Source organism: Tiliqua scincoides, chromosome 1, assembly GCF_035046505.1.
Source record: "Tiliqua scincoides isolate rTilSci1 chromosome 1, rTilSci1.hap2, whole genome shotgun sequence".
NCBI lineage: Eukaryota > Metazoa > Chordata > Lepidosauria > Squamata > Scincidae > Tiliqua > Tiliqua scincoides.
The window spans coordinates 154,994,923-155,021,434 of NC_089821.1; the positions used below are offsets into that span (position 1 = coordinate 154,994,923).

Sequence of the window (26,512 nt, forward strand, 5' to 3'; positions counted from 1 at the left end):
ACATGGAACTAATTTGAGGTTGATATGGCCAAATGCATACTTCTGTTGAATTCTGTGGGAGGATAGTTCTCTGCTAATATATCACATATAGTTGATCTCCTGGCATTAACCTTTCAAAGTCAGTGCGTTACAAAAATGCAGTTTTGTTTGAATAGTGTATATTATAAAAAAATAAGCTGCTTTTTAATGAAATGCATGAGCAAATTAATATACATCAGTACAACCTGAATTCCTGTGTGGTGTTACTTCATCTTAGACCTGTTGCAGATGTAACCTTTGACATATTCTAACTATGGTTCTCCCCACTCCAGCCCTTCATTCCTCTTTCAAATCTTAAATATGGTTGCAACTCTGAGCTAGCCGTGGCTAGTGTTAAGATTCATGCAGACACAATGCAATGTCATGTTAAGAGCCTCAGATTCTGGTTCAGTTAACCATTGAGCATTAATACAATACTGCACCATGATGGTCTTCTAAAACAGTGTTTCTCAAACTGTGGATTGGGACCCACTAGGTGGGTCATGAGCCAATTTTGGATGGGTCCCCATTCATTTCAAAATTTTATTTTTAATATACTTGATGGTACCATGGTATGTGACTGCATTTGAGGAAATGTTACGGATCTATACTTTTAACAGGCTACTATGTATATGCTTTTAACAATGAGAATAAATGGGGCTTACTCCCAGGTAAGTGTAGGTAGGATTGCAGCCTAGGATTGTTAAAACTCTTCCTACTTTATGATGTCACTTCTGGTCATGACATCATTTCTGGTGGATCTCAACAGATTTTAAAAAGTGGGTCCCAGTACTAAAAGTTTGAGAAACACTGTTCTAAAAGGTAAGAGGGGTGGAAATTTGCGTGTCTGACCATGGCTAGGAGATCAAGAACATTATATCTGCACCAAGTCTTAGGGGCAGAATCTCATGACTCATTGGCCTTTCATTGTTTAACACTAGTGCCAGAATAAGCACTACAGTAAGATACCTATGTTACTAGCAAACTGTATTTTGCTTGTAAAGATAATGAATCAAAAATTTTGAATCAGAAACGTACATGGGCATGAAATACATGGATCTAGCCACTCTAGTTCCTCTATACAGAACGCTTAAAACTGAAAAAGCAAAATTCATTCTCTGGCTGGTAAAGGAAATTTTGAAACAGGAGTCTAGGAAGAGGCATATAACATTTAAAAAAATCTGTGTATGAATTATTGGCTGTGCATTAACAAGAGAAGGGGTCAGTGCAGAGACAACTTTTGTTTGATCATTAACCAAGAATCAGGGAAAGGGTTGTGGGATCACATACGTTTGAAAACATAGTTCTCATGCACATTTCCTCTGCCTTCTTCCCTGTTGCCCTTAGTCATGGTTTGCTGATGCATACTTAATGACATTAACCATCATCAAAATGAAAATCATGGTATGTGCCTTCCTCAGAATATGAAACCTTGGTTCAAAACTGGTTTCAAATTCTGGATTAGGAGGCATTATGCTTTTACACCAGGGAGTTGGTAAAGATGAGCCATAATTAAGAATGGTAAGAGGAATTTGTGCAAGAGGACAGACTTCGGCGAATGGAACATGCGATCCCATGACCTGCTTACAAACTCTTAAACATAATTAATGGCCAATGAGTATTAAATCTGTGCTGGTTCATGACTGTAAATATGTCACTAAATTGCTTAATCTCAGTTTACCAGTATTTGTCATGTAAGCATATTCAGAGATAAGACTTGAATGCAGGTGCAGAGATTGGTTTTTAAATCCATAACCTGCTTGCCATGTCTTTTTACCTACTAAAATTCCTGGACTTGGTTGCACATTTCTTCTGAGTTACTTGCTATTTCTGCACTTATGCTTATTGGTACTGAATTACAGAAGGCCTAGGATCTTGAACTTGTGTTTCTTATGCCATAATTTGTTCCTCATTAGTCTACACTTGCTACATTTTCTTTGTTATTATACATTTTTAAAAATATAGCCAAAAACTACATATAACAGATGTTGCAGCACTTTTATACTTCACATTTTAAGCAAATAGTGTCGTCATTGGTCTTTTGTAGGTTCTTCGTACTGGAGGAGGTCAGCGCCCTCTTACTCCCAATCAGGGTCAGCAAGGGCAACAGGCAGAGTCACTTGCAGCAGCTGCGGCAGCAAATCCAGCTTTGGCTTTTGGTCAGGGTCTTGCCACAGGCATGCCAGGTATATAATGATGACTTAAGGAAATTAAGAACAAGTTCAAGCTTAATATCCTTCTGTGTTCACAATAGATTCATTAGATGTGATCGCTTCATAGCTGTGCTTTTTTATCTTGGGTAAAACTTCAAATGTGGCTCCCACTAACCATGTTTAAAGGTGGTGGGCTAAGAGCAAGAGAAATGCATGCACAAGAAACAATAGGTGGGGGAAAAAGCGTGTGATCTAGCAGCCTGCTCCCAATCCTTTACCACTGGTGGTTTTGCCATCACTGTCCTTAAGAGAATTAAACTACCCAGTGCATTAAGTTCCTTCTTAGCATACCTTCAGAAGAACAGGTAATATAATGACTTGGATCAAAAGAAGCATGGGAGGGGTTCTACTTGTGCAGTGGGACTTTTCCTGTGTCCAGCTGTACATCCCTTTGAGATGTCCAAAAAGCCACTCCTGAGAGTTGGCAGCCTCTGTGGAAAGGCATGTGGTGTGCATAACGGGCTATAAGCTGGCTTATAGGCAGGGAAAATAATAGTCAATTATAGACCTCCGCCTGATGTAAGTGCAGGTATCTCCAGACTTTTCAGTACAAGGGCCACGTTGTATATTTTACACTTTTATGGGCTAAAAAAATCAATTTTATAATTGAATGTATGAAACTTACATGAAGAGTATATCTGAACAGTGAAAAGATTAGAATTATCTTTTAAAATTCTAATGATTAGTATCTTTGCAAAGACAATAGTTGCTCACAGAGATGATACAAGAAGCAGGGCTTGACGTGAGCTGCTTATATAGGGTGGAGGTGAGCAGTGTTTGGTACACTGTCTCTGCTAGATCTGTTGTGGAAACCTGGTTATGATTTGCTTACACATGTGCAAAAATATTGACACCACTCTGGCCATATGGAAAGGAGTATGGTGGACAGAACTGCATTTGTTAACTGTCTGACTGCGTGGTTGGAGGAAAAAAAATTTTTAAGTTTCTGTGGGCCAGATGAAATCTTGTGGTCTGATGTGGCCCCCAAGCTGTAGTTTGGAGACCCCTGTGTAAGTGGAAGCATCTTCCATTTATACAAGAAGTTCTTTTGATCCAAATCATTGTATCTTAATATGTAGTGTTTGCGATATGGTGGTAGAGCGCTAAGCTGTGTGGTGATAGAGCACTAAGCAGCTTTCAACACTGATATTCAGAAGCATTAATTGTGGCATAACTGATTTTAAGCTAAATTCCTTATATTCATATGTAATGTACTTCCATCTTAAATTATGCAATTGAGAGGGAATTTGTCATTTGTTAATGAGGAATAGCTGTTAGATTTGTCTCATGCATTTCTACTTGAACGTGCATGCATGCCACTTGAGGTATGCATTGCTAATTTTGCAGTTATTTCTGTCCCTGCATGTATGTAAAGGTGTAACTCTCTATATAACCCAAAATGTCTAATATTTACATTTAACAGATAATAGCACAAGTAAGATTTTGTGTTTAAAGAGCACTGAAGTGCTATGCTATGTATATACAGATGCTTTTATAGCTGGGTTTTTGCTTTGAGTGTACAAAATGCTGCCTTGAGTGATTTTCATCAGTATTTCAGGCTGTTGGTGCATAGATTATCTGACTTAGTAAATAGTGGAATGTGTGACATTGTAAACTAGTGTAACCACCCTTATTATGGGATAAGCAATATCCTACAAAAATGGCAGCTTTTACAGGTGTTGAACATGTTGCGCAATCTTTTCTGTCCAGACTGAGGCCACTGCAAGTAAAATAACTGGTGCATCAAACTAAACTTCATTGTGGTGGAGGTTTGCTGGCAAGTACTTTGAACTTGATCCTTTGTATAACAGTGCCATTTTTGGTTGATACTGTTTTACTGAAAGTGATTCCACTGTGTTCATTGCAAATTACTCCCTTGTAAAGTAAGTATTAGTGAGTGATTATAGTTGCAAGCTATCTGTTGCTATGGAGAAGCAGGAATGGGTTGCTTGCTTGGTTTATATTTAAGTATAATCTCCGATTGTACTATGCATGAAGGGCAACTCAAACTTTACTTTGTCATTTTCTTTGATTGTGGGAGATGATCTTGTACCTTTTACAGGAAGATTTTTAAAAGTTTTTTTTAATAAGTTAGAGGCTATGACTTGTAAAAATGTGCAGATGAACAACAAAAAGCTAAAGCTAGTGGTTGTGTTTTGGTTTTAGTAGTCCCAGAAAAATAGATGAGATGGATGTGTGACACAGACTTCGTCTGTACAGGTACGGTTAGGTATTGTGAAAGAGTAGAATTATTTGAATGTTGAGCAAGGATTGCAAAAAAGTCAATACGTAATATACAGAACAGAGAGAGACTTGCAAAACATTTCAGCTGTGGATCAAGTGATCCTGGTGGGGTTGATGGTTATTGAAAGGGATTAAGACACTTATTTAAAACTTGCCTGGGTCATAACACCCCCGCAGCCTCCTCTTCCTGGCTCAACCAGGCACCAGGATCTCACAAAATCTCAAGAGGTACTCAAGAGAACAAGTGGTGGTACTCAAGAGAACAGGTAGGAGTGTTCACTGGGGACATCCTGCAGTGCCCCTGTGAGTGTACCATGATGCCCTAAGAGGTCACAAGGCACACTTGGAAACCCTGAGGTTAAGGGTATGGGGAGACTTAAAGTTGGTATTGTAGAAGAGACCAGTGCAAAGAAAACATGAACTCTATTCTTAGGGTAAGGTGGCAAAATAAATCTTGAGATACCAATTATTAAAATAAAGCCATGGGTTCAGCATCTTCTTTTCTTAATATAAAAGAAGAAGATAGGGGGTTGACAGATTAGATCGTGTTTGTATTGAAAAGATAGTAACATTTGTACTCTATGTAAGACCCCTGCTGTGGTTTTATACACAGTATCACTCAAGACCACGGCATCAAATTTTTAAAAACTTAAGGCAGTGTACAAGTTTTCTTATAGATGTGCTGTTATTGGACATAGAGATGGACAGCAGTGAATGTTTGCTATTTTAGTAAATGCATATGGCTCATTGTTAACTTTTCCTAGAGTCAAACCCAGACAACATATAGAATATTTGACTGTGAACTCTTGTGCCTCCCATTTCAATTGCAATGATAGAAGTCATAGTTACGCTTCCACGCTTCCTTTGTTTTGGTATAGCCTTTTCAGCCCTAGCATCTTCTCCAGATAATCTTCTTCTGTGCCGTTCAGTTAAGCAACACAGCCTAGCCCCTCCTGCAAGCTGTAATGCTACATACACTGTTGCATAGGAATAGTGTTCAGGAGAAAATGGTAGAAATAATATCCTGGTTCACCATGGCACCTGTTACAAATGCTCAGGATCAAAACTACCCCAGAGATTCCATTTTCTTGCAGTGAGGAGAGGAGATTTTCATGTGATCTAGCATGTGCTTAGTCATGCCATTACTTTGTTTTAGGTAGAAACTAGATTTATTAGGGGCATGCATACACTGGAAGCAAAAGTTAAAGAGATCTGGAATTACTGGGGGGGGGGGGCTGTATCAGCGGATCTCATTCACAAGCAAATTCACTTATCCATGGATTGGGTCTGCATGCCCCCTCCAGAGGTGAGGGGGCATCTGTCCACAACCTCTGCTGGGCTCTGACTGAGCCCAATAGTGTAAAAAAAAAAAAAAGCTGCTTCCGGTTTAATGGAGAAACCAGAAGCGAAGTTTTTAATGCCTTATAAAGCGTTGGGAGGCCCAGGGAAGCCTCAGAAGGCTTCATGGAGAAACCAGAGGTAGCTTCTTTTTTATTGTCATGCTCATTCTGAACCTGGCAGAGGTTTGCAGCCTCTGCTTGGCTGAGAGGACCCTCAGGAGCAGTGATTCCTTCCCCTCTGGAGGGCGGGGAGGGCGTTCCATGGTTTCAGTTAACCGTGGGGGGTTCCAGGACAGAACCCCCAGCAGATACCGGGGCGTGCCTACACTACTTAAATTTTAGTGTTTCAGTTCTAAATATTCTCTGCCAGAAAAATTTTTAGTACCATGATTCGAATGCATAGACTGACAGCAATAATTTTCTTGTTGTCATTTGCATAATTACTTTTAAACATAATTGTACACTGATTCCTAGTTAACCAGTGATAGGACCACCATCTTTGTACTCATTAGAGCACATATGGTTAACTGTCATATAGTTTATGGCATATGAACTTGTATATCTTGCTTAGTGTATTGTAAGTGCACGTGTTCATCTACAAAGAGTTTGTAATGTTTGTAATGTCTATCCTCTAACAGCCTATTCTACATTCTTTACAGAGGAGCAGTAATGCAGTGTGCAGTCAAAGCCCGACCATTTGCTAGCATGTGAAAATGGTAGTGAAGGTAGTAGAGCAGAACAGCACAGTTTAGTTTTGTATATGTATTTGTAATATGAAGACAATGTGATTCCATTGTTTCTCACACACTTTTGTTCATTCTCTCATTATATAGTGTTTTGCTAATTATGGGTAGTGTATAGTCAGATGCCTGCATGTATATTCTTGGGCAATCCTAAATACAGTTGCAAGGGAGTAAGTCTCATTGCATGTAGTGAGACTTACTTTTGAGTAACCATGCATTAGGAGTGCACTCATAATATTGTATAAAACCCACCACTGCTTGTGCACAGAGATCTACACTTGTGGAAGGCGACACCCCCTCAAAGTCACCACTATCTTTCCCTTCCTCCTCCCTAATCCTTTGGCTGAACACACATTGTGCCAAATCATTACCTCAACTTTTGGACCCACACACATCTCTTTAGGGAACCCAATAATCCTAATTTTTTTTAAGGCTGCCTGTGCAGACTCTCACCTGGCGTAAGTAGTTTGTGCTCTTAGGGCCTGGGAGGAACAGAACTGCTATACCTTTCTAGGGAAACCTTGAATACATTCAAGGTAGCTTTTGGTGAGGGATGAGGGTGGTAGTGGAGGAGTTGCTGGAATGACCTTTTAATTTGAATTTCTTTTCTTGCTTAATTTTGTGGTGGTCTCTGCTTTATAACTCTCCTTGGATTGTACTGTGGCAAGAGAGGTGAGGGGAAAAGTGTTTTAAAATAAATCAACTCTGGATTTTTAAGGAACCTCTATGAAAAGATTTTTTTCTGCTTGAAAAATGATCAAATTGACAACTCCCCAATGTTTGTGAGCAACTTAGGGCGAAATCCTAACCTCTTATGTCAGTGCTTTCCAGCACTGGCATAGCGGTACCAGTGGGACATGTGCTGCATCCAGCAGTTGGGTGTCACACACAGAGGCCTCCTCAAAGCAAGGGAATGTTTATTCCCTTGGAGCTTTGTTGCCCTTATGTCAGTGCTGGAAAGCACTGACATAAGGGGTTAGGATTGCGCCCAGAGTGAGCTTAGGTTTTTCAGTACTCAAATGTTTTTATCTATGATTCCTAAAATTTGTGGTAAATGTGAATTGAGGGCAGTATTCACCAAGGTCTGGTCCACAAGCAGTGGTGTATTTGGAACTTTGCTAGACATTATGTCTGTGTGAACTTGAATAAAAACAATCAGTGTTGTAGAATACAATGCAGCATATCAATTTTAGGTGTAAGAAAGTAAAACATATTCTAACGTGTTTTTAGAAGGTCCTCTTTGAATGTCAGGAAAGACCCTTTTTTGGGGGTTTTGGACTGGGCTTCAAATGAAAGCTAAAAACTATGGCAGCAGGCATTGGCTATAGCATATTCTTGAGCTAATAGAACTGTGGTGGTGGTGGTTTCTGGTCCACTCCACTTAACCTGCCCACTACATTCCACCACTGCTGTTGTTTGTGAAAAGCAGTAGTGTTTGAAGTTCATACAGTAGCAATACTTCTGTAGCACTTTCCTGGCTTGGAAGAGCAATTTTTGAATTATTTCCTAGCTTTAAAGGGGCAGGGCAGTCTTCTTGGAGACTCCTGTCATGTTGATAGAGGAGAGAGCAAATAGATGAAGGAAAGCCACAAATGCAATCACTTGTTTACTTGACTGGAGAACATTTTTATTTAGCCTCAGGCAGCCTAACTGGTGATAAATCATGTATCTCAGCCAAAGTTTCAGTGCTAGAAGAATTAGATTTGATTTAGGAATTGGTTTGTCACTTCTGGAAGACAAACTGTAAAGCTATCACCAAATGGTTAAATGTTATAAAAATTCTTCAGATCATTTCAAAATGAAGTGTTTATTCCAAATAAATAATTTTACTAGTGTGTGTTTTGTATTGATTAGGCTATCAAGTGCTAGCCCCCACTGCCTATTATGATCAGACGGGTGCTTTGGTGGTAGGTCCTGGAGCAAGAACTGGACTAGGAGCCCCTGTCAGGTTGGTGGCCTCAACACCTGTTATCATCAGTTCTGCGGCTGCACAAGCAGGTAGGTACATTTTCTACAATGCATTATTTGCAATTTTGTGAAGAAAATGAGTTGTGTAATGTTAACAATGGCAAAAGACTTATACTATTTAACTGGAAGGAAAGATGCCAATCAACGTGCTAAATGGATGGATGATATTTTGTCTATCGGTATTTGAGTGAATGGCATATTGGCCTTAGTTGCATATGGACATATTTGAGAATATCTGGAGGCCATTCCTTGATATAATATCATAAGCTGCATAAAGAGTGTTGATATACAGATTAACCTGTTTTTGCCCAGCCCACAGGTGTACACATTTGGTCCCTGTTGCATATATGCAACATTAGACAGAAATGGTTTAATGTTTTGATCGCATATATTTGTGTTTCCCCACTTTTTTCTTAACACGCAACTTATAACATATCTATGTAATGCTCTTTTCTGTTAGTTTTTTATTCTCATGGAACAAAAAATAAAACATTAAAAAAATTACACATTCCCTCCACTCCCATTTCTGCAAGGCATAAAATATTACATTATTGAAATCTCATTTTTTTAATTGCTTGGGAGGCTGTCACCCCCTTCTCCCCTCCCTGTAATTATCCTTGGAGATGGAATTGTATAGCTCAGGGGTGTGAAACATTCAACCTGCAGGCCAGGTACAGTCTGTGGAATCTCTTCTGGTGGCCTATAGAGTTCCAGGGCCACCCCCCTGCCCCCTCCAAATGCAACCGGAGCTGTGCTACAGTCAGGTCCAGAGGGTGTTCTTGGGGCTAAGGGAGGCCATGCACAACATCCCTAGCCCTCAGAATGATTATCTGAGGCTTTGGAAGGCCTTAAAATGTCACTTACGGTTTTCAGAAAAATCGGAAGTGACATTCTAAGGCTGTCTGAGGCCTCAGAACATCAGTTAGAGGGCCAGGGAGGTGGTGCACAATCTCCCCAACCCTCAGAACACTCTCCAGAGGTGGCTGGAGCACAGCTCAGGTCACGTTTGGAGGGATGTGGGTGACCCTTGGACCACTGGACCTCAACCAGGTGCCATGAATAGAATGTGGCCATTGGGCTGAGGTGGGTTTGACATCCCTGGTGCAATACCTGTGTGCACTAGGCTGTGATGAGCCCAGTATGTTCTTTGTTTTCTTTCTTGCATTGTACATCCACATAATGAGAGAATAGATATCCCAAAGCAGAAAGGTAGGGAAAGATTCATGAAAACTAGCCTATTTCTGAAGCTAAAATGTTGTAGTCTTCTATTGATGATAATTCAGAATCATGTGTCTTGCAGCTGCAGCAGCTTCAGCTGGAGGAACAGCAAACAATCTCACAGGAGCCACAAATGGGCTTTTTCGGCCCCTTGGTGCCCAGCCGCAACAGCAGCAACAGCAAACAAACAATAGTCTACAGTCGAATTCATTTTATGGCAACAGTACATTGACCAATAACTCCCAGAGCAGTTCACTCTTTTCACATGGTCCTGGTCAGCCAGGAAACACATCCCTTGGCTTTGGAAGCAGCAGCTCCTTAGGAGCTGCTATTGGTTCTGCACTTGGTGGATTTGGCTCATCAGGTAAGCAATTTTTTAAAAAGAAGACGTTCTGTGGGCTGCTGTGACAAAGAAAATGCTGTTTACCCAATTAATTGTATACTCATTAATTCAAAATTAAAATGCTACCTCTAGGGATGAAAGGAAGGTGGTTCCTCAGCCTAGTTTTGCACATGAGGAAAGTGTTGGGTAAAATAGCAAGCAGGATAGATAGCATATATTGGGGTTTTTGAAGAGCTTGTTTGTGATTGGCTGGTCTTGTACTCAAGTTAGCCTCCTCTTTGTTACTAGGATTGCATTTGAATGAAGGGTGAATGAGATTTTCTACCTTCACCTCTGGCAGCATCAGCAATCAGTTGCTGGAGATTGAAAATTGTGTTTTCTTTCCTGTCTCAGTAGTTCACAGGACGCATGCCAGGAATACCTGAGGCAGTGAGCTAAGAAATCTTTTCATCGTCACCCAGGGTTACATCCATAGTGAAAGATAATGGAAGCAAGCCCCTTCCATTTCATATTCCCCTTCCATGGACATTTGTTGCTTCTGTGTAGGGGCAAGAGGACTTTTGCCACTGCCTCAGAATGATCTTTCCAAAAAATCACAATATCTAACTGCTTCAGTTCAGAAGTACTTAAGTATCGTGATTTACTTTTATTTTTGTTGTACAATCATATTTATATATTGCTTTATTCACAGCTTGATAGCATAAGTGTATAGGGGGGCTCCATATCTGCGGATCTTGTATCCTCGGATTCACTTACCTGCAGATTGAGTCTGTCCCCCAGTGCATGTGTCCCCATGCGCAACCCCTCTAGGGGCAAGGGGAGCTCCACTCTCTTCACCTCTGGAGGAGCCTCTGAGTTCAGCAGAGGCTGGGGATATCTACCCCTGTCCCCTTCCAAGCTCAGACTGAGCTTGAAAGCGGGTAAAAAAAAAGCAACTTCTGGTTTCACAGAAAAAATGGAAGGGACGTTTTTAATGCCGCATAAGGCATTAGGAAGCCCAGAAATAAAACCGGAAGTTGCATTTTTTTTTCTTTTGAGCTTATTCTGAGCTTGACAGAGACCAGAGATGAATGTCTCCAGACTCTACTGAGCTCAGCGGCCCGTCCGAAGGTGAGGCCATTTGCCTGCATCCGCCATTGCAGGTATCCACATGGGTTTCCAGAACAGAACCCCTGCAGATAAGGAAGCACGCCGGTATATACATCCTGTTTGAGATTTAAGTTTCTAGATTGTGGGAAAGGGTTTGCATTTAAAGAAAACATTGACCAATGATGAGGCATACAAGAGTAGTTATTAGTTATGTACATTGAAGGAATGAGTGAAGCACACATAATTAGGTGCACTTTGTAAATGAGCTTTCGCACCTTGAGATGATGGGAAAATATCCCATGTGAAAAATTTTTTAAGTTTAGGAGAACTTGGAGTTCTTAAATTCCACTATTATAAGCAGTTTCCCCTTTTAATGTTATAGATGGTTTAGTCCATCTGGTAAATATCCATTTAAAAAGACTGACAGAATGTACTATAAGAAAATGTTGTAAATTGACTGTAAATGGCAAAAATTGATAAACATATTGAGAATTATGCTGCTGTCATTTTGGTGTAGGGAAATATTCTCAAACACCCTTTTTATAGTAAGCCATCAAAGATTTGTTGGTCTAGTGTGAAAGAGATAAGTCTGCCTATGAAACAACCTCATTTGTAGTCCTGCATTTTTTTCAGAACTATTAAACCAGCATTGCTGCCCAGTGCCGTTTCAGATTAACTTTGTTTTATCAAATTCTCACAGATTGTGTAAATGAAACTCTTTCCAAAAATGTAGTTATAGGAGAAAGGTTTAGTATAACATTTTTAAAAGATCCTTTTATGAAAAGGATTCTTTTATTTTCCCAACTATTGTTGCATTAAAAAAGAATATTAATTCTAAATTAGGATTAAAATGTCTCTGCAATAAAACAGTTTTTTAAAATCTAAGAATTAACTGAATTGATACCACTAAGTAGCCCTTTATTTTATTTTTTCACTCTTTTTCTAAAACTCTCAGTTGTACTACAGCCTTGCAATAAAATTACTCTCTGACATAGAGACATTTGAAAGATAGTGACTTGCTGAAGGCGATCCAGTGAGTTTCATAACTGAACTTGTAATTGAAACTGGGTTTCCACATGTAGACCTTCACCACTGCACCATATATTTCTGAGGGGGTGGGGGAAACTGCTATATCATCTTGGTCTTGGAACCTAACAAACTTAGGTCCGTTGCAGTGGTTCTCATGCATTTAGCATCAGGACCCACTTTTTAGAATGAGAATCTATGGGGACCCACCGGAAGTGATATCATGATGGAAGTGACATCATCAAGCAGGACAATTTTTAACAATCCTAGGCTGCAGTCCTACTCAGGAGTAAGCCCAATTTACTGTCATTGTTAAAAGCATATACAGAGTAGCTTGTTAAAAGTACAGGTCTGTAGCATTTCCCCAAATGCAGTCACATCCCATGGGAGTATCAAGTATTAAAAATAAAATACTGCAATGAATGGGGACCCACTTGAAATTGACTCATGACCCACCTAGTGGGTCCCAACCCACAGTTTGAGAAACACTGGTCTGTTGGGATGCCAATGCACTGTCTTCCTCTGCTAGACTGTGTGCTAAAATTACATTAATAAAAAGGGACCATAAATATATTCTGAAGTGTTTGCACATTGCAAGGGAACAAAATCCTCACAAATAAATGCTGTACTTGACCTGAATTCTGTATGACTGATGACTGTCGGTCTGTCTCTGTGTGTGATCTGACATAATGAATGACACTTGATTTGGACTTTGTCTGCAAACTTTAATGAAAATGAAAGGGAAGGCTAGGTTCAGAATACTTGATCATACGTTAAATAAGGAACAAAATCTTAGCTATGTCTGTGGTTTCACTAGATGGAGAACAAGGCCTTTTCAACATCTCACTATTGTATAACTTTTTTTTGAGAGTTTAAAACTTACAAAACTTGAATGTAATTTATCCTGTAATGCTGGGCAATATATAAATCTTAAACTTCTAGTAAGTTCATATCCTTATGAACATATCCCAGTTCCCTGTTTTACCTTGTCTACCCAATTCTATACTCTGCTTCTGCAGTCCAAATAGTCTGACCTGCCTTCAGAATACCTATGGAATGTTTAAAAAATGTTTTCTGAGACTGGTCTGTTTGTATGATTCTGAGAAGTGCAATCTAGGATGAATTTTTGTTTTTTGAGTGGCAGTTGTAGAGTGAGGTGAAGTAAAATGTTTGTCATAGCAAGGGAAGTCTCATGGAGAACAAATCTTGGGCCTCTTCCCATCAAAATAGATCAGCTGGAAAAAAAGCTTAAAGGAGTTGTCTGCAGAAATAGTTCAACTTAATCTTCAGTTTCATTGGTTCATATTAACACAGTACAACATACCTGACTATTGGTCCCAAAGTCTGACTCCAGAATATTAAAATATTACAAACATGTTAGTCTTGAGTGTATCAAGATGTGGAAATTACTTAAAATTCTTCTTTGAGTAATGCCTGTACTCATTTTGTGATTTATTAAAGCATGTGTGATTATCACAGTAATTTGTCTTCAGAATAATTTGATTGTTATAATTATTGTGAACACATCTGTTATTGCCCAGCTGTAGGTTGGGGCTAGGTTTTATTTGGTTGACACTGTATGTAATAGGGTCTTTTTATTTCTTCTTCAGTTGGCAGTTCTGCAAGTAGTAGTGCCACAAGGAGAGAGTCTCTATCTACTAGTTCTGACTTGTACAAAAGATCTAGTAGCAGCCTAGCACCCATAGGGCAGCCATTTTACAATAGTCTGGGATTTTCCTCCTCTCCAAGCCCAATAGGCATGCCTCTGCCAAGCCAAACTCCAGGACATTCACTTACGCCACCGCCATCACTTTCATCACATGGATCCTCATCCAGTTTGCATTTAGGTAAAAAATAAAAAGCCCTTTTTTGTTTGTATATGTATGTGTATTTATGTATTTTTATGTGTATATAAATATTTTATGTTGAGTTAAAGATGTCAATTTGAAGCAATGTTGTCTAGTGAACTTAGTCCCAGTAAGTTGCTCAGTATGGTCAATCTTTAACTGATGTAGTCATTGAAAATCATTGGCTGTGGGAGCAACAGGTTTTCCCATATCACCCTGCAGACTTGCCTCATAAAAATGCAAGTTTAATACTTAGGAAAACTAAGTTTGGGTTGTTTTGTGTTGCTGTTGTTGTATGACAGTCAAATGTATATTTTCCTTCTTTCTTTGTTAAACATGTGTCTGCTTTTTATGGAGTCAGCTTTAGGCTAATGTTTGGTGCGTGGTAGTGATACAATTTTATCTTTTAAAGAAAAGCTCAAACCAAACTTGCAGTACTGAAAATGCTGCTTTCCGAATAAGTAGGTTAATGATTTTGCAATAAATCTTCAGTGTCAAAGGTGAAGAAAATTGGCTAAAAAACTTGGGCGGATGGGTGGGGGGAGAGAAGTGGAGATAACAGCAGTGGTATTTAGTCTATAATGCATCCTTTCCATTACACCCACTGTATCAGTAATATTTCGTTTGATTTTGTGTAGACAAGGTTTAAATATTTGAGCCAGTGAGAGTGCCGGCATTAAGTCTATTTTTAAAATATGTAATCTAATTACAACTTATAATTCTGTACTTATGTTGAAAGGGTCTGTTTTACCATGTGTAATTGCATATTTCCCTATTTAATGTTGTATTTAGTGTATGTTGTGTATAACAAGTTTATATTTTTTATACTTTGAAATTTGTGATTACTGGAAATTTTGCTAGAGAAGGGTTTCTCCACCTATATCAAGATCCAAAACCTGGATATCAGAAATGTTTCAAAAAGTTGCAGTTTTTTGCAATTTCTTTAAATTTGGTTTTCTCTGTCATGGTATGTTACCCAGATACTTGTTCCTTTCCAAAAAGAAGGCAATTGGATATTGCATATATGTTTCTTGATCTTATTTATATTGGGTATTTGTCTACATTTAAGAAAATTATACTTGATAAAGCCATATTTTTTTTGCTAATGTTCAACTTATTAGAAACATTATCTGTGTTTGATTTGCGTAAATGTGTCATCAATACTGGTGTTAGTTACATAATAACTTTTTAAATTTCCTTCAAAGTCTAATTACAAATTCTTCATTCTCTAAGGTCTGTTTTTTCTTTACTCTGATCTTTTTCGAATAAGACAGTCACATAGCTAAAGGCTGAAGAAGGTACTTAAATTAATCCCTATGTACAGGCATGCTCCTGTATCCGCCGGGGAGGGTTTCCCATTCTGGAACCCCCCCTGTGAATTCGTGGATACGGGGGACACCTCCCCTGCCCTCTGGAGGCAAGGGGAGATCTGCGTGCCCCCATAGGATGTTCTGAGCTCTGCAGAGGCCACGCACATCTGCCCACAGACTTTGCAAAGCTCAGAATGACTGTAATAAATGAAAAATGACTTTTTTTGCAAAACTAGAAGTGTTTTTTTCACTTATTACAGTCATTCTGAGCCCGGCGGAACGCCATCCAGAGTGGAGGGGAGCGAAGGGGGCCCTGCAGATACTTAATCCATGGATATGGGATCTGCATATACTGGAGGCCCACTGTACTTGAGATGGTTCGAGCTGTAGTGAAACAAGCACCACCCAGTGTTAAACAAGGCTTTTCGGAAGCATCATTTAGTTGTCAGTCTCAGGATTGAACTGACTTAGGTTATGTTTGGATGATTCTTATTTAGTCCAATCTCGAAAGTGTTTCAGTTTCTCTTGCGCTTGACAGTGCGGGAAGAGAGCAATTAATCTGAGCTGTGCAACAGCTGAGTTTGCAATAGTTTACATCTCAGTCTGTCCCCAGGATTAATGTAGGCTTTTTGTTGAAATATCAGGAAAGAATACCACCTTCACATAAACATAGTGGCTAACATCTGAAGATTTTTGCATATGTAATTGAACGTTTTCCAGCCGCTACTTTCACTGAAGCCCCTGGGGTCTCCAGAAAAGCTGCAGCTGGAGACTAAGGGACTTCCCAAACAGGACTAAGTGTGATGCAAAAAGTCATAATTGAACAGGAAAATTAGTAATCCCTCCCCCTGAAATGGAAGTCCTTTCCATGTATGTGTGAAACTCTTTAGATCCCAGCTTGGATCAGATATTTCCTCTCTGCTATTAAGAAGCATACAGGATCCTAAAATACCTCCCAGATTGAGATTACCCTTCTGCAAAAAATATCTGACCAGAAAAGGAACGGGGGGGGGGGGCATCAGAAGTCTTAACCTGACAGTTTCTTTGGTTTCTGAGATCACTGAGCATTGAACTGTTTCTTTGCAATCATAACAATTTGTGTTTAAAAATTAAAAGCTGAGGTATATAGTAAGTTGTAATCTGTATAGAGTACCACATTTTCAGTCATCTTAATGCTCAGAACTGTATCAGCCACATTGTGGAATGAACATTTTTTTTCTTGGGAATCTACTGCAGAACATGCAGAATTCAAATAATTGTATTTTTAGTTATGTTGGGCATGTATTCTTAATTTGACACAATAGGCAGCTTTCAAATATTATTTTGTCTTTGAGTAATTAAAAAAAAACCTTTAGTAGTTTATTCCCTTAACAACAGGAACACTTTGGAAAGTTAACATCTAGAGCAGTGGTTCCCATACTTTTTAGAGACTGTAGAGGCTGCTTCCTGTTTTTTAAATGCCAAGGGGTGTGGCTATAATGTGACTGGGCAGCTGCTGCCCCTATAGCAGCTTGTTTAACCCTTGATGCACATAGCCTAATCTACCCTGTCAGTTTCATGAACCACCAAAAATTGGGTCATCACCTATTGGTGAGTCCTGAAACCACTGATAGAGGATTAATATTGGCATGTACCTGTTATATAAATGTCTTGTAAGATTTTTTAAAAATCAGAAATTAATGTGCTCATAAAATGAAATGTAAAATGAGGGCAAGTTGAAATATGAGTTTGTAAACCTTCTATGGAGGGGATTAAATGCAGTTAACTTCATTCTGATCAAACAAGGCTGTGTATATAGTCATGCTTTTAGTACGGCGTTATAAAGTTAGTTTCTGTGATGGGTGTACGGTTTTCAAATAGTTCATTGCAAAAGTTCACAGCAGCAGTTCACTGCAAAAGAATGACCCAGACTGAGTATCCAAATAGGTAAACCTTTGTAGGACTGCACTCCTATACAAACATTCCTGAGAGTAAACCCCATTAAACACATTGAAACTTACTTGTAAGTAGACATACATAGGATTGTGCTATAAGTAATATATCGTTGGGAGACCAGAGATGTTAATCTTAGAGCATACTCTTGTTCTATGGAAGCAACTTGTTTTAAACTTGGCTATGTTTCATATTGTGAATTTGTAAATGGACAAAAAATGTAGACAGAGTTCTACTGAAGTGATTATACTGTATGAATCTGCAGTTACAATGGAAGAGAGTTTCTTCATCCAAAATTTTCCATTTGGGTTCTCCCTTCCCAAAGTCTCAGCAAAAGGTGACAGAGTTTATAGGAGATTTTAAATCTCAAATAAATGTTTACTGGATTCCTGTGTATAAAAATGGCTAATTTAGTAGAGGAAAATCTTTTCTAGGCTCAATCAATATTAACTTTTACCCTCTATGCTCCATGACAAGTTATTTGTAGAATTATTCTGGACTCTACACATTGAATAATTAAAAGTGAGATATTAGCTGTATTGTGAAAAAGCAAAGTACACTTTGCGTTTACAAGCCTTGGCCTCACACATTCCTCCCCATGTGCATAAGTGGAGGAAACCAAAAGCATTTATTTGTTCCTGCCTTGCTATGTCTGAACACAGAAAACTATGGTTTGTAAAATCCATATTTAACAAACCAGGGTGAGATTGTGGTTTGATAGCCTGGCTTGTTAACTGTCTAGTTTGAACAAAGACATTTTCCTGAGTGGCAATGAAATGGGAAGCTGTTGTATGCATCACGCTATGAAAAAGAAACTTTCCTCCACTTTTCTTTGTCAGCTGAAGGCTCAAGCTTTTCTGAATCTGATCAGTGTTTAAGTGAAAGCATTCCCTGACATCCACTGAACTGAAATATGAACTGTTAATTTTCAGGATGTTTTGAGAATATCTACTTGAAACATTCAGCAGAATATGTGGAATAGACATTGTTTCAAATGCACATCAAGTAATATGAGCTTTAAGTTGATTATATTTGCCCCGTTTATGCATACATAAGGGCTTGTACATGCATTCAAGGTCCTTGGTTTCTAACAGCTATTTGCATTAAATCTGCACACAACTGTGAAATTTTTCTTGAGTTTGCCTGTTGAGTTGGAGGAGCTAAAGATAAATGTTACATTCCAGATTGGGGCCATAATCTGCTTCATTTGTTTGTTCTGCTATCCCAAGGGGAAAAAATCACAGGAAAGCAGTACCTCTTTCTTGTTTGCTAGTAAATATAGCAAAAGAGGATTTATTTCTTTTTTCTAATGCTTAAAAAAAACTCTCAAGAGGTCCAGACCTTTTCAAGATCTTAGCATATAAAATTCTTCCTCATTTCCACACTGCCCCTTTATGTAGATTTCTTACATCTTACTTTCTCTGTCCCAATATTTTCCTTAGTTGATCTGCTGTTTCCACTTCCCTAGTGTTCTCCTGGCATTGCTCAGGGGTCTCTAAACTTTTTGGCTGAAGGGCCACATCTGGCATAGTGTTGAGGGCTGGAAAAAAGAATTTAATATAAAATTTAATACATTGAAGATGGAGCTTAGATGAATGAATAAATGGGCTCAAATGTTCAGAATTTCTCCAAACACCAATGCAGCCCAAAGCACACTGAAATGGACCCTCATTCTCCCACCTCACAAGCACAACTCCAATTGTGTTTGGTCAACTGGGCCAGAGACTCTCAGGGGATCAGAAGCTGACCTCGGGCCAGATAGAGGCTCACCAGGCTGGGGTTTGGAGACCCCTGCTCTATCATGTGGCATGTGGCAATCTCCTTTGGCGATTCAGATCTGTGATACAAACACTTGTTCTACCTAGTTTACTTTCTCATAGAGGTGATATAGTGAATATATCGTCTTTTTGATTCTTTCATGTCAGTTTTATAAAATGGCCAGGCAAGATTGATAGACGATAGAAATGAAATCAAGATTATACCAGTTAATTAGTATTTACCAAAAACTGTCATTATTAAAAGAAAAAACTGTTTCCAAGCACAGTTTTCCAAATAAGTTTGGAAAGGCAATAAATGTGTTCATACCCTTAAAGATCACTAGATGTAGTCCTGATCATACAGCATTTATGTTTAGTAACCTTGGTTCCCCAGTAAATACAATTAATAGCAAATATAACTTGTCATAGAGGTGGGTTCCCCCTTCCTATTACATCATCTTAGAGTGGGTAAATTTGGGAACCTTGGGGTGCTGTGCTTTAAAGAGAGATGCTCTTTTTTGTACGAGCCAGTTTGTACTGAAGTGGAAATGTTCTTCCTTTTGGGATCCAGATGCTTTTGCGGGGCAGGGGGGAGTATGAAATACTTTGAGGTTGATGAAGAAGTCAGAGGGCTGCCTAGCCAGAGGAATATAATTGACAATTTAGATGCCGTTGAGGAGAGTTACTGACACCAAAAGGGAGTAACCCACCAGGTGGCTTGTTCTGATGAGCAGGGGGAGGGGGTGCTGCAAGGACAAAGACCAGGGGCTGTCAGTTTAGGCCAGACACCTGAGAATTAGAAGCTATGTGAGTTAGCAACAGAGGGGCAGATCATGACTACAGAATTAAGGTTATTTGATTGGGCTGGACCAAAAAGGGCTTTTAGCTTTGAATGTGGGAGAAGTGAGCCTAGAGTGTTAGTTCATGACTGGTGTGCAGCAAAATGGTGGAGGGATTTCCTCTTACTAACATGGAAAAGATTTAATAAACTTTTAAGTAAATTGCTGGAGTGCATGCTTATTGATTCACCAGAGGGAATTGGGCTACCCCAAGGAGCCACTGGAAGGTTTGGATAAATTACCTGATAACCTGGAAGTTCTCTTCCTTTTGCCTGTGGCCAGGGCCTTGGGGCAGAGAAGCACATAAAGAAGTTGGAGGCGGGTATACTTGGCAGTTTTGCCAGGTGGAAAACGTAAGAAGATGGGGTTTGGGCTCATAAGCTTGGAAAGTGTGTAAATGGCATTCCCTATTGTCTGGGAGAACCTGAATGCCTTTTCCCCAGGGGCAACAACATCACATAACTGTTTAGCTTCTTCTGGTTCTGTTTAAAAAACTCTGTGCAAATTATTCTTAATTTGTCTGTTATGCCTTGATTGTGTGCACTAATTACATCGAAGTGGATGAGGACTAAATTCTTTGTTCACGACCATTGAACCATTTGCTCAAGCTGGAGAATTCTTGTGCAGATCAATATTACAGCTTAAGTCATACAAGAAGTACTGCTTTGCTGCCACCTGGTGGCTTTCAAAATGCTAGTGCATTGAATCGTTCCCAGATTTCAATCAATATTCTTCAGGTGTCTGTAAATAATATTACATAGAGTGTGATTCCCTGTATTTAAACTGATCTCCATAGCAAGAATAGATCACTTCTGTTTTTCTCTGCACCTTCATAATAAGTGCAGAAGAAATCTTTAGGGTCTAGTCTACATGGCTACATTCCCCCTTTCTGTGGTTGTTAAAGCAAACGCAAAATGTTTTTTTAACAATGTAATTTGTATATCATTTATCTGTCACTGTGTCTTCAAAAACCATTTATCAAATCTCTCAAAATAGTGGATGAAGATTTTGGATAGTTTGCATAGTTTGTATAAAAGAGTGCAGTGGACAAGATCCAGAGTACAGTGAATGGAGTGATTCTTTGCCAACACCATCTTCCCAGTGCAACCCATTGTATCCCCCTGGAAAACTACTCTTGAGGGTTTGAAGACCCTACAGAATGGCTTGGAATGTGGCAGCAAGATAACTGGCAGAAAATGTGAGACACAGCCATCACCCCTTGCACTAGTGGGATTGCTTTTCTTTATGTAAAGTTTTCTGGATTAAACTTAGTTTTGACTAAAAGTAGCTGTTCAAGCTATTGCCTGAATACTATCAATTTCAGTAGCTTTGATCCTAAAACTATCTAGAACAGCAGTCGCCAAACTCGCGACTACTGTGCTAAATTGCTCCCTGTTCGAACCAGTGCTTACTGTTCTGGCGCGCAGTTCAGAGGAAGCCCCTTCCTATGTGTTGCATGATGATCTGGGCAGTTGTGTCTGTAGCCCACTGTCCCAGCAGGCATTGTTCCCAGATTTGTGGGCATACACAACTGTTTGTATGGACATGCAACGAAGATGGAGGAGCTTCTTGTGAATAGCGTGCTGGAATGGTAAGCTCTGCTCACATGGGGGGAGGGATGCAGCATTGAGCTGGATCTGGCCCCTGGACTGTGGTTTGATGAGCACTGATGTAGAAGAAAAATACTTATCGTCCTTTTTGTTGTATATATTGTAGCAGGCAATAAATATTGCTGATTTACCATGAAATAATTCCTCAAATTCTGTAAAATGTTTAAAGAGGTTTACAAGATCCCTGTAATAGCTTGGTTTAGCTAGCTTGTAATACCTTGATGCATTGATTATGTGGTTGTAGTTTACAGGCTCTGTTGCACTGGAATTGTTTTCTTATTACCCTTTATAACAAATTAAATTTTCCCGGTCTTTTATGTTTATTAATTAGTAGTTTATATTAATGACTCGTATTCCCATGCAAACACTTCATTTTTGTATTTGTATTGAAGATGCTAAACTAATATATTTCAAGCAGAAATCAGACTAGCCATACTTTTATGTCCCACACAGTGAAACTGGATTGGCATGAGTAGTACTGATTTCATGTATGGTAAAATCAGACATTGTTTTAGATTATTCTTCGTTTATTTTAATCCCGGAAGGTGCTTAAAGCATGCATATTATGACTTTTCCCAGTTGCAACTGTTTCAGAATGGAAGGAGTTGAGGCCTCATGTTGGCTAAGGGAGATATATAGAGGGAGATACTTTGAGAGAAGGGTGTCAAAGCAGGGCTTTGCTTGAATGAGTTGGTATTTTTGTACTCTTTCTAGAATTTCAGATATATATGCTTAATGATAGCAGATTGAGGCTAGCATCCTGAAGTATTTATGTTGATTCTTTAGAAGAGATAGGAAGCTTCTCATTTACACTATATCAGAGTTTACATAGAAGGGCTGGAAAGGGTAGTTAAGAATTTACTTTTAATTCATGTGGCTGCCTAATATTATTAACCGGGTGTGCATTGAAGTTTTTCTAGTGTGCATATGGCACTGATGTCCAGAAACCAGTTGCAAGGTTCTTGTTTTTTATGTTGGAGTTGTCTTGGTTGATTTTAATATTACTTGGCTGTCAGTTTTTTTCTCCCCAAAATACTTGCTTGTTTTCTTCTAACATAAGAAACTGCTTGTCTGGCATTTAAATGAAAAAGGAAGTGTGAGAAGAGACTCACATTATTCTGACCTTCCCTAGTTCTAATACAATTTATTCCTTAGTATTTATAGGGCATTTTAAGAATTCTTTACTGACAGAACTGCTTCATTGTAGGAGGACTGACCAATGGTAGTGGTCGCTATATCTCCGCAGCACCTGGAGCAGAAGCAAAGTATCGCAGCGCAGCAAGTACTTCCAGTCTTTTTAGCTCCAGCAGCCAGTTGTTTCCTCCTTCACGTCTTCGTTATAGTAGGTCTGATATTATGCCTTCTGGACGTAGTAGGTTGTTGGAAGATTTCAGAAACAATCGCTTCCCTAATCTTCAACTAAGAGACCTGGTTGGACACATAGTTGAATTTTCCCGAGACCAACATGGCTCTAGGTAAGCATTTGTAATAATGCAGAATTGTCTAGAAAACAACTACAAAAATAAACGTTTTCTTTAATTTGATCTTTGAGGAAAACGCATTGAATGTTCATTGCCTTAATATTCAGCAAAGGAATAGCTGTAGACAGACTTCAGTTAACCCGCTTGCCTATGTGGTAGCAGCAGTGACTTCTTTGCAGCTGGTGAGTATCTCTTTGCTTCCAGTAAAAGCGTTCCTCTTGAAAGATAAGCTAGCTCTCCTGTCATCTTCTCTTCCCCTCCTGCACTTTCTGTAGAGTTTGAATTGTCACTTCTGTCTCATGAGTTCTGCTTTACAAAATGCACCATGCGTTTCTGCCTTCTGAAGCAAAAATTCAGGTGGCAGAAAGATGTTCCCCTCCCTTTTATATTTTTGGTCATCTTTTTGGATTTTTGTCGAAGGCAGCTGCTAGGCATGGCTGGCATTTTCCACAAAAGTCCAAACCATGGGAGAAAAATTGCGTCTTTTGCCCCACGGAAAGTGGAGGGGGGGGAGTAGTTTCTTTCCTGTAAGCTAGACTTTTGCAGAAAGCGTAACCCATGCCTCTGCTCTGTCCTGCAAAGTCCTAGAGGAAAAAGTGGGGGGGGGGGGGAGAAAGGGGAATCCTTTTTTGCATGGAAAGAGTAGGCATTGGCTTTTCTCCAGATTAAAAGAAATTAGAGCAGATACTCCAGATTAGCAAAATAATGAATCGGGGGAGGAGGGTGTGTGTGTTTGGAATGTGTTTTTTATGGAGGCATAGGAGTATTTGGGGAGGCAGGGCATTTGAAATGTGGGAGTAGAGCAGGGGTGTCCAAACTTTTTGGCAGGAGGGCCACATCATCTCTCTGACACTGTGTTGGGGGCCCGGGGAAAAAAGAATTAATTTACATTTCAATTTGAATAAATTTACATAAATGTATTAGAGATAGAACTTAATGAAAGAAGATCTTGCAATAGTTCTATAAAAAGCCCTCCACAAAGCAAGACTGGCCTTTCCTTCACTGCCGCTGCTACATCACAGACATGAAACAGCAAGCAGTGGAGGGAGCCCTCGTCCCACAACTCATGGGAGAGGTCAAACAGTCGCTCTCACGCTGAGAGCAGTTGTGTCAGGCCAGCATGGGCTCCAGCAAGTCTCCAGAGGGCCAGAGGCTCATTGGAGACTAGAGGCTCCCCACAGGTTGGATTGGGACTCCCTAAGGGCCAAAAGTGACTGCTGGGCCGGGGTTTAGGCACCCCTAGAGTAGAGTGCGCATGTAGAATGCTTGGATGGATATTTGAAGTGCTGTTGGGTACAGATGTGTGTTTGAATCAATGCTTGGCTTGTAGGCCAAGTTCACATTTGTGGACCCCTGGCTGAAGGGGTACTTTTGATTGATCATTTGGACAGTACTGTACTTCCAGGTTCTCAGTGAGAAATTGGGTGTGGGCTTTGGATGTGCCTTTAAAGAGAGGCAATGTGAAATGAAACTTACCAGCAGTATGTTTCAGGCCAATCATTTATACCGATTTCATCCCACTGAAGTTGTTATATTGGAACTTGTGCAATCAGTCTTTGAACATTTCTGAAAATTTATATGAAGCTGAGTTAAAACCTATGAAGGTATAAGAAAAGATTTTTAAAATTCTAACCTCTAATGGAAACCTTAATGTATAACATATGTTATTTTAGGGCTGGCCAGAAACATCTTGTTATTTATTGCTTCAACTAAAATTTTAAAAACCCCTGCTAACTGGGTAAGAGGCACTTTTTCAAGTGGGTGCTCCTTTTTTTAGCAGGGGGAGAGTAACTGGCCCACCTCACCCCAGCACTGTCTGTTCTAGTGGCTGTCTGCTGGTATTCTTTTGCATCTTTTTAGATTGTGAGCCCTTTTGGGACAGGGAACCATTTAGTTATTTGATTTTTCTCTGTAAACTGCTTTGTGAACTTTTAGTTGAAAAGCGGTATATAGATACTGTTAATAATAATTAAAAAGTGACTTTTGGCTTTTCGGCTTTTATTTTAGTGCCATATTGTGAAGATCCATACCTGTAGAGATCTTAAAGGACTTGAGATGGTGACTGTTATAATGGCATGTCCATTTCTGATGCTTACAGGTTTATACAGCAGAAACTAGAAAGAGCTACACCAGCTGAGCGCCAAATGGTATTTAGTGAGATTCTGCAAGCAGCATATCAATTAATGACGGATGTGTTTGGAAACTATGTAATACAGAAGTTCTTTGAGGTAAGCATGTGTAAAGGTGACTGTCATTTTGAAAACATCTAAATTCATCCAAATTGGAAGGAAATTTACAGTGCAATCAATCCTATGCATATCTATTCAGAAGTCCTATTAAATGGGTCTTACTTCCATGTAAGTGTGTATAGGTTTGCAGCCTTAGACACTATCCATTCCTAAAACCTACATTTGTTAGACTGAAGGCTTTTAACATCACTTTCATTCAAAGTTACTATGGGTTTGTATATTTGTAATTAAAGGACCCACCTCCGTATGTGAGGATTTGGGACCCAGGCTTTTAATTAAACATGGATTCCAAACCCGCAATGCAAGCTGAACCTCATGTCCCAGAGATGTTCTCTGTTCGTGTCCAGGAACCTTTCTGAGGCCCGCAGAAGCCTTTTGTGGGCCTCTGAAAGGCCTCCAGAGGTGCTACAATGGCACTGCTGTTTTTTTTCCAGAAACCATTTCCATTGATTTCAGTGCACAGGTTGAGCATTTGCCTAATGTTTTCATTGTAATCAGTGGGATGTGAATATATCTAACCATGGATAGATCATGTCCTTGAGTTTAGACTGTCCCCTCTGAACTGTCTTGTTGGTGGTTGCTGAAAATGGCGTATAAATATTTTAAACAGAGATTCCCATAGCGGCATAAATAAGATGGCTCCGTGTAAGAGACCCCAGCAAGTACTTACTGGAAACATTCTGCTGGAGTGAACAGGGCCTGTTCCTTTTCCCCTAATAAATAAGAGCACCTTGAAGGCACTTGGTAGGACAGTTAGCAGAGCCAGGCTTTAGGATGGGTAATGTTAAAATTATATGCTTTTATTACTATTAATAAAACAATCTTAGCACTGTCTCACAATTCCTTTTGACTATCTAGTACGTTTTCCACTCTTAAAAGGTTTGGAGAGCATAGCTTACCTACAAGAGCTTAATGCAGGAGTACAGTGCTACACAGATTGTTCAATAGTGTATGAGTTTAGTTTGATTTTGGCACAAGACGCATCTAAAGCAAAGTATCTTCAAGCTGTTCAACGTAGTTTTCACTTAAACCGATTCAACATCCTACTCATAAAACACCAAATATAGAAGTACAGGCATCTCCCCCCATATCAGAGGGTTTCAGTCCCTCCCCCTGTAGATATGGAAACTATGGATACAGGGAACCCAATATCAGTAGGAGCCCTCCCCATGGTTCCTTTGTTTTTTTTATAGTAGTACTTGCAGCATGGTTTTTTCTTAAGAGTCTTGTTTAACTGAAGAACCAAACATTCAGCCAACTAGGCTGCATGCTAAAGAGAAGTTAA

The 26,512-nt window shown here is 39.5% G+C and overlaps 1 protein-coding gene across 8 annotated transcripts in view; it reads left to right on the plus strand.

Moving 5' to 3' along the window:
* The window catches only part of PUM2 (pumilio RNA binding family member 2), a 76,348-nt gene that overhangs the window by 37,730 nt on the left and 12,106 nt on the right, over positions 1–26,512 (plus strand). For 6 of the 8 annotated variants that reach the window (XM_066611742.1, XM_066611759.1, XM_066611768.1 and 3 more), the window contains exons 10-15: positions 2,066–2,204; positions 8,413–8,556; positions 9,827–10,108; positions 13,813–14,049; positions 22,705–22,972; positions 25,077–25,206. In XM_066611742.1, the coding sequence (XP_066467839.1) occupies positions 2,066–2,204; positions 8,413–8,556; positions 9,827–10,108; positions 13,813–14,049; positions 22,705–22,972; positions 25,077–25,206 (1,200 nt within the window). The remainder of the gene's footprint in view (positions 1–2,065; positions 2,205–8,412; positions 8,557–9,826; positions 10,109–13,812; positions 14,050–22,704; positions 22,973–25,076; positions 25,207–26,512) is intronic. The other 2 variants (XM_066611783.1, XM_066611791.1) reach the window with 1 other exon arrangement.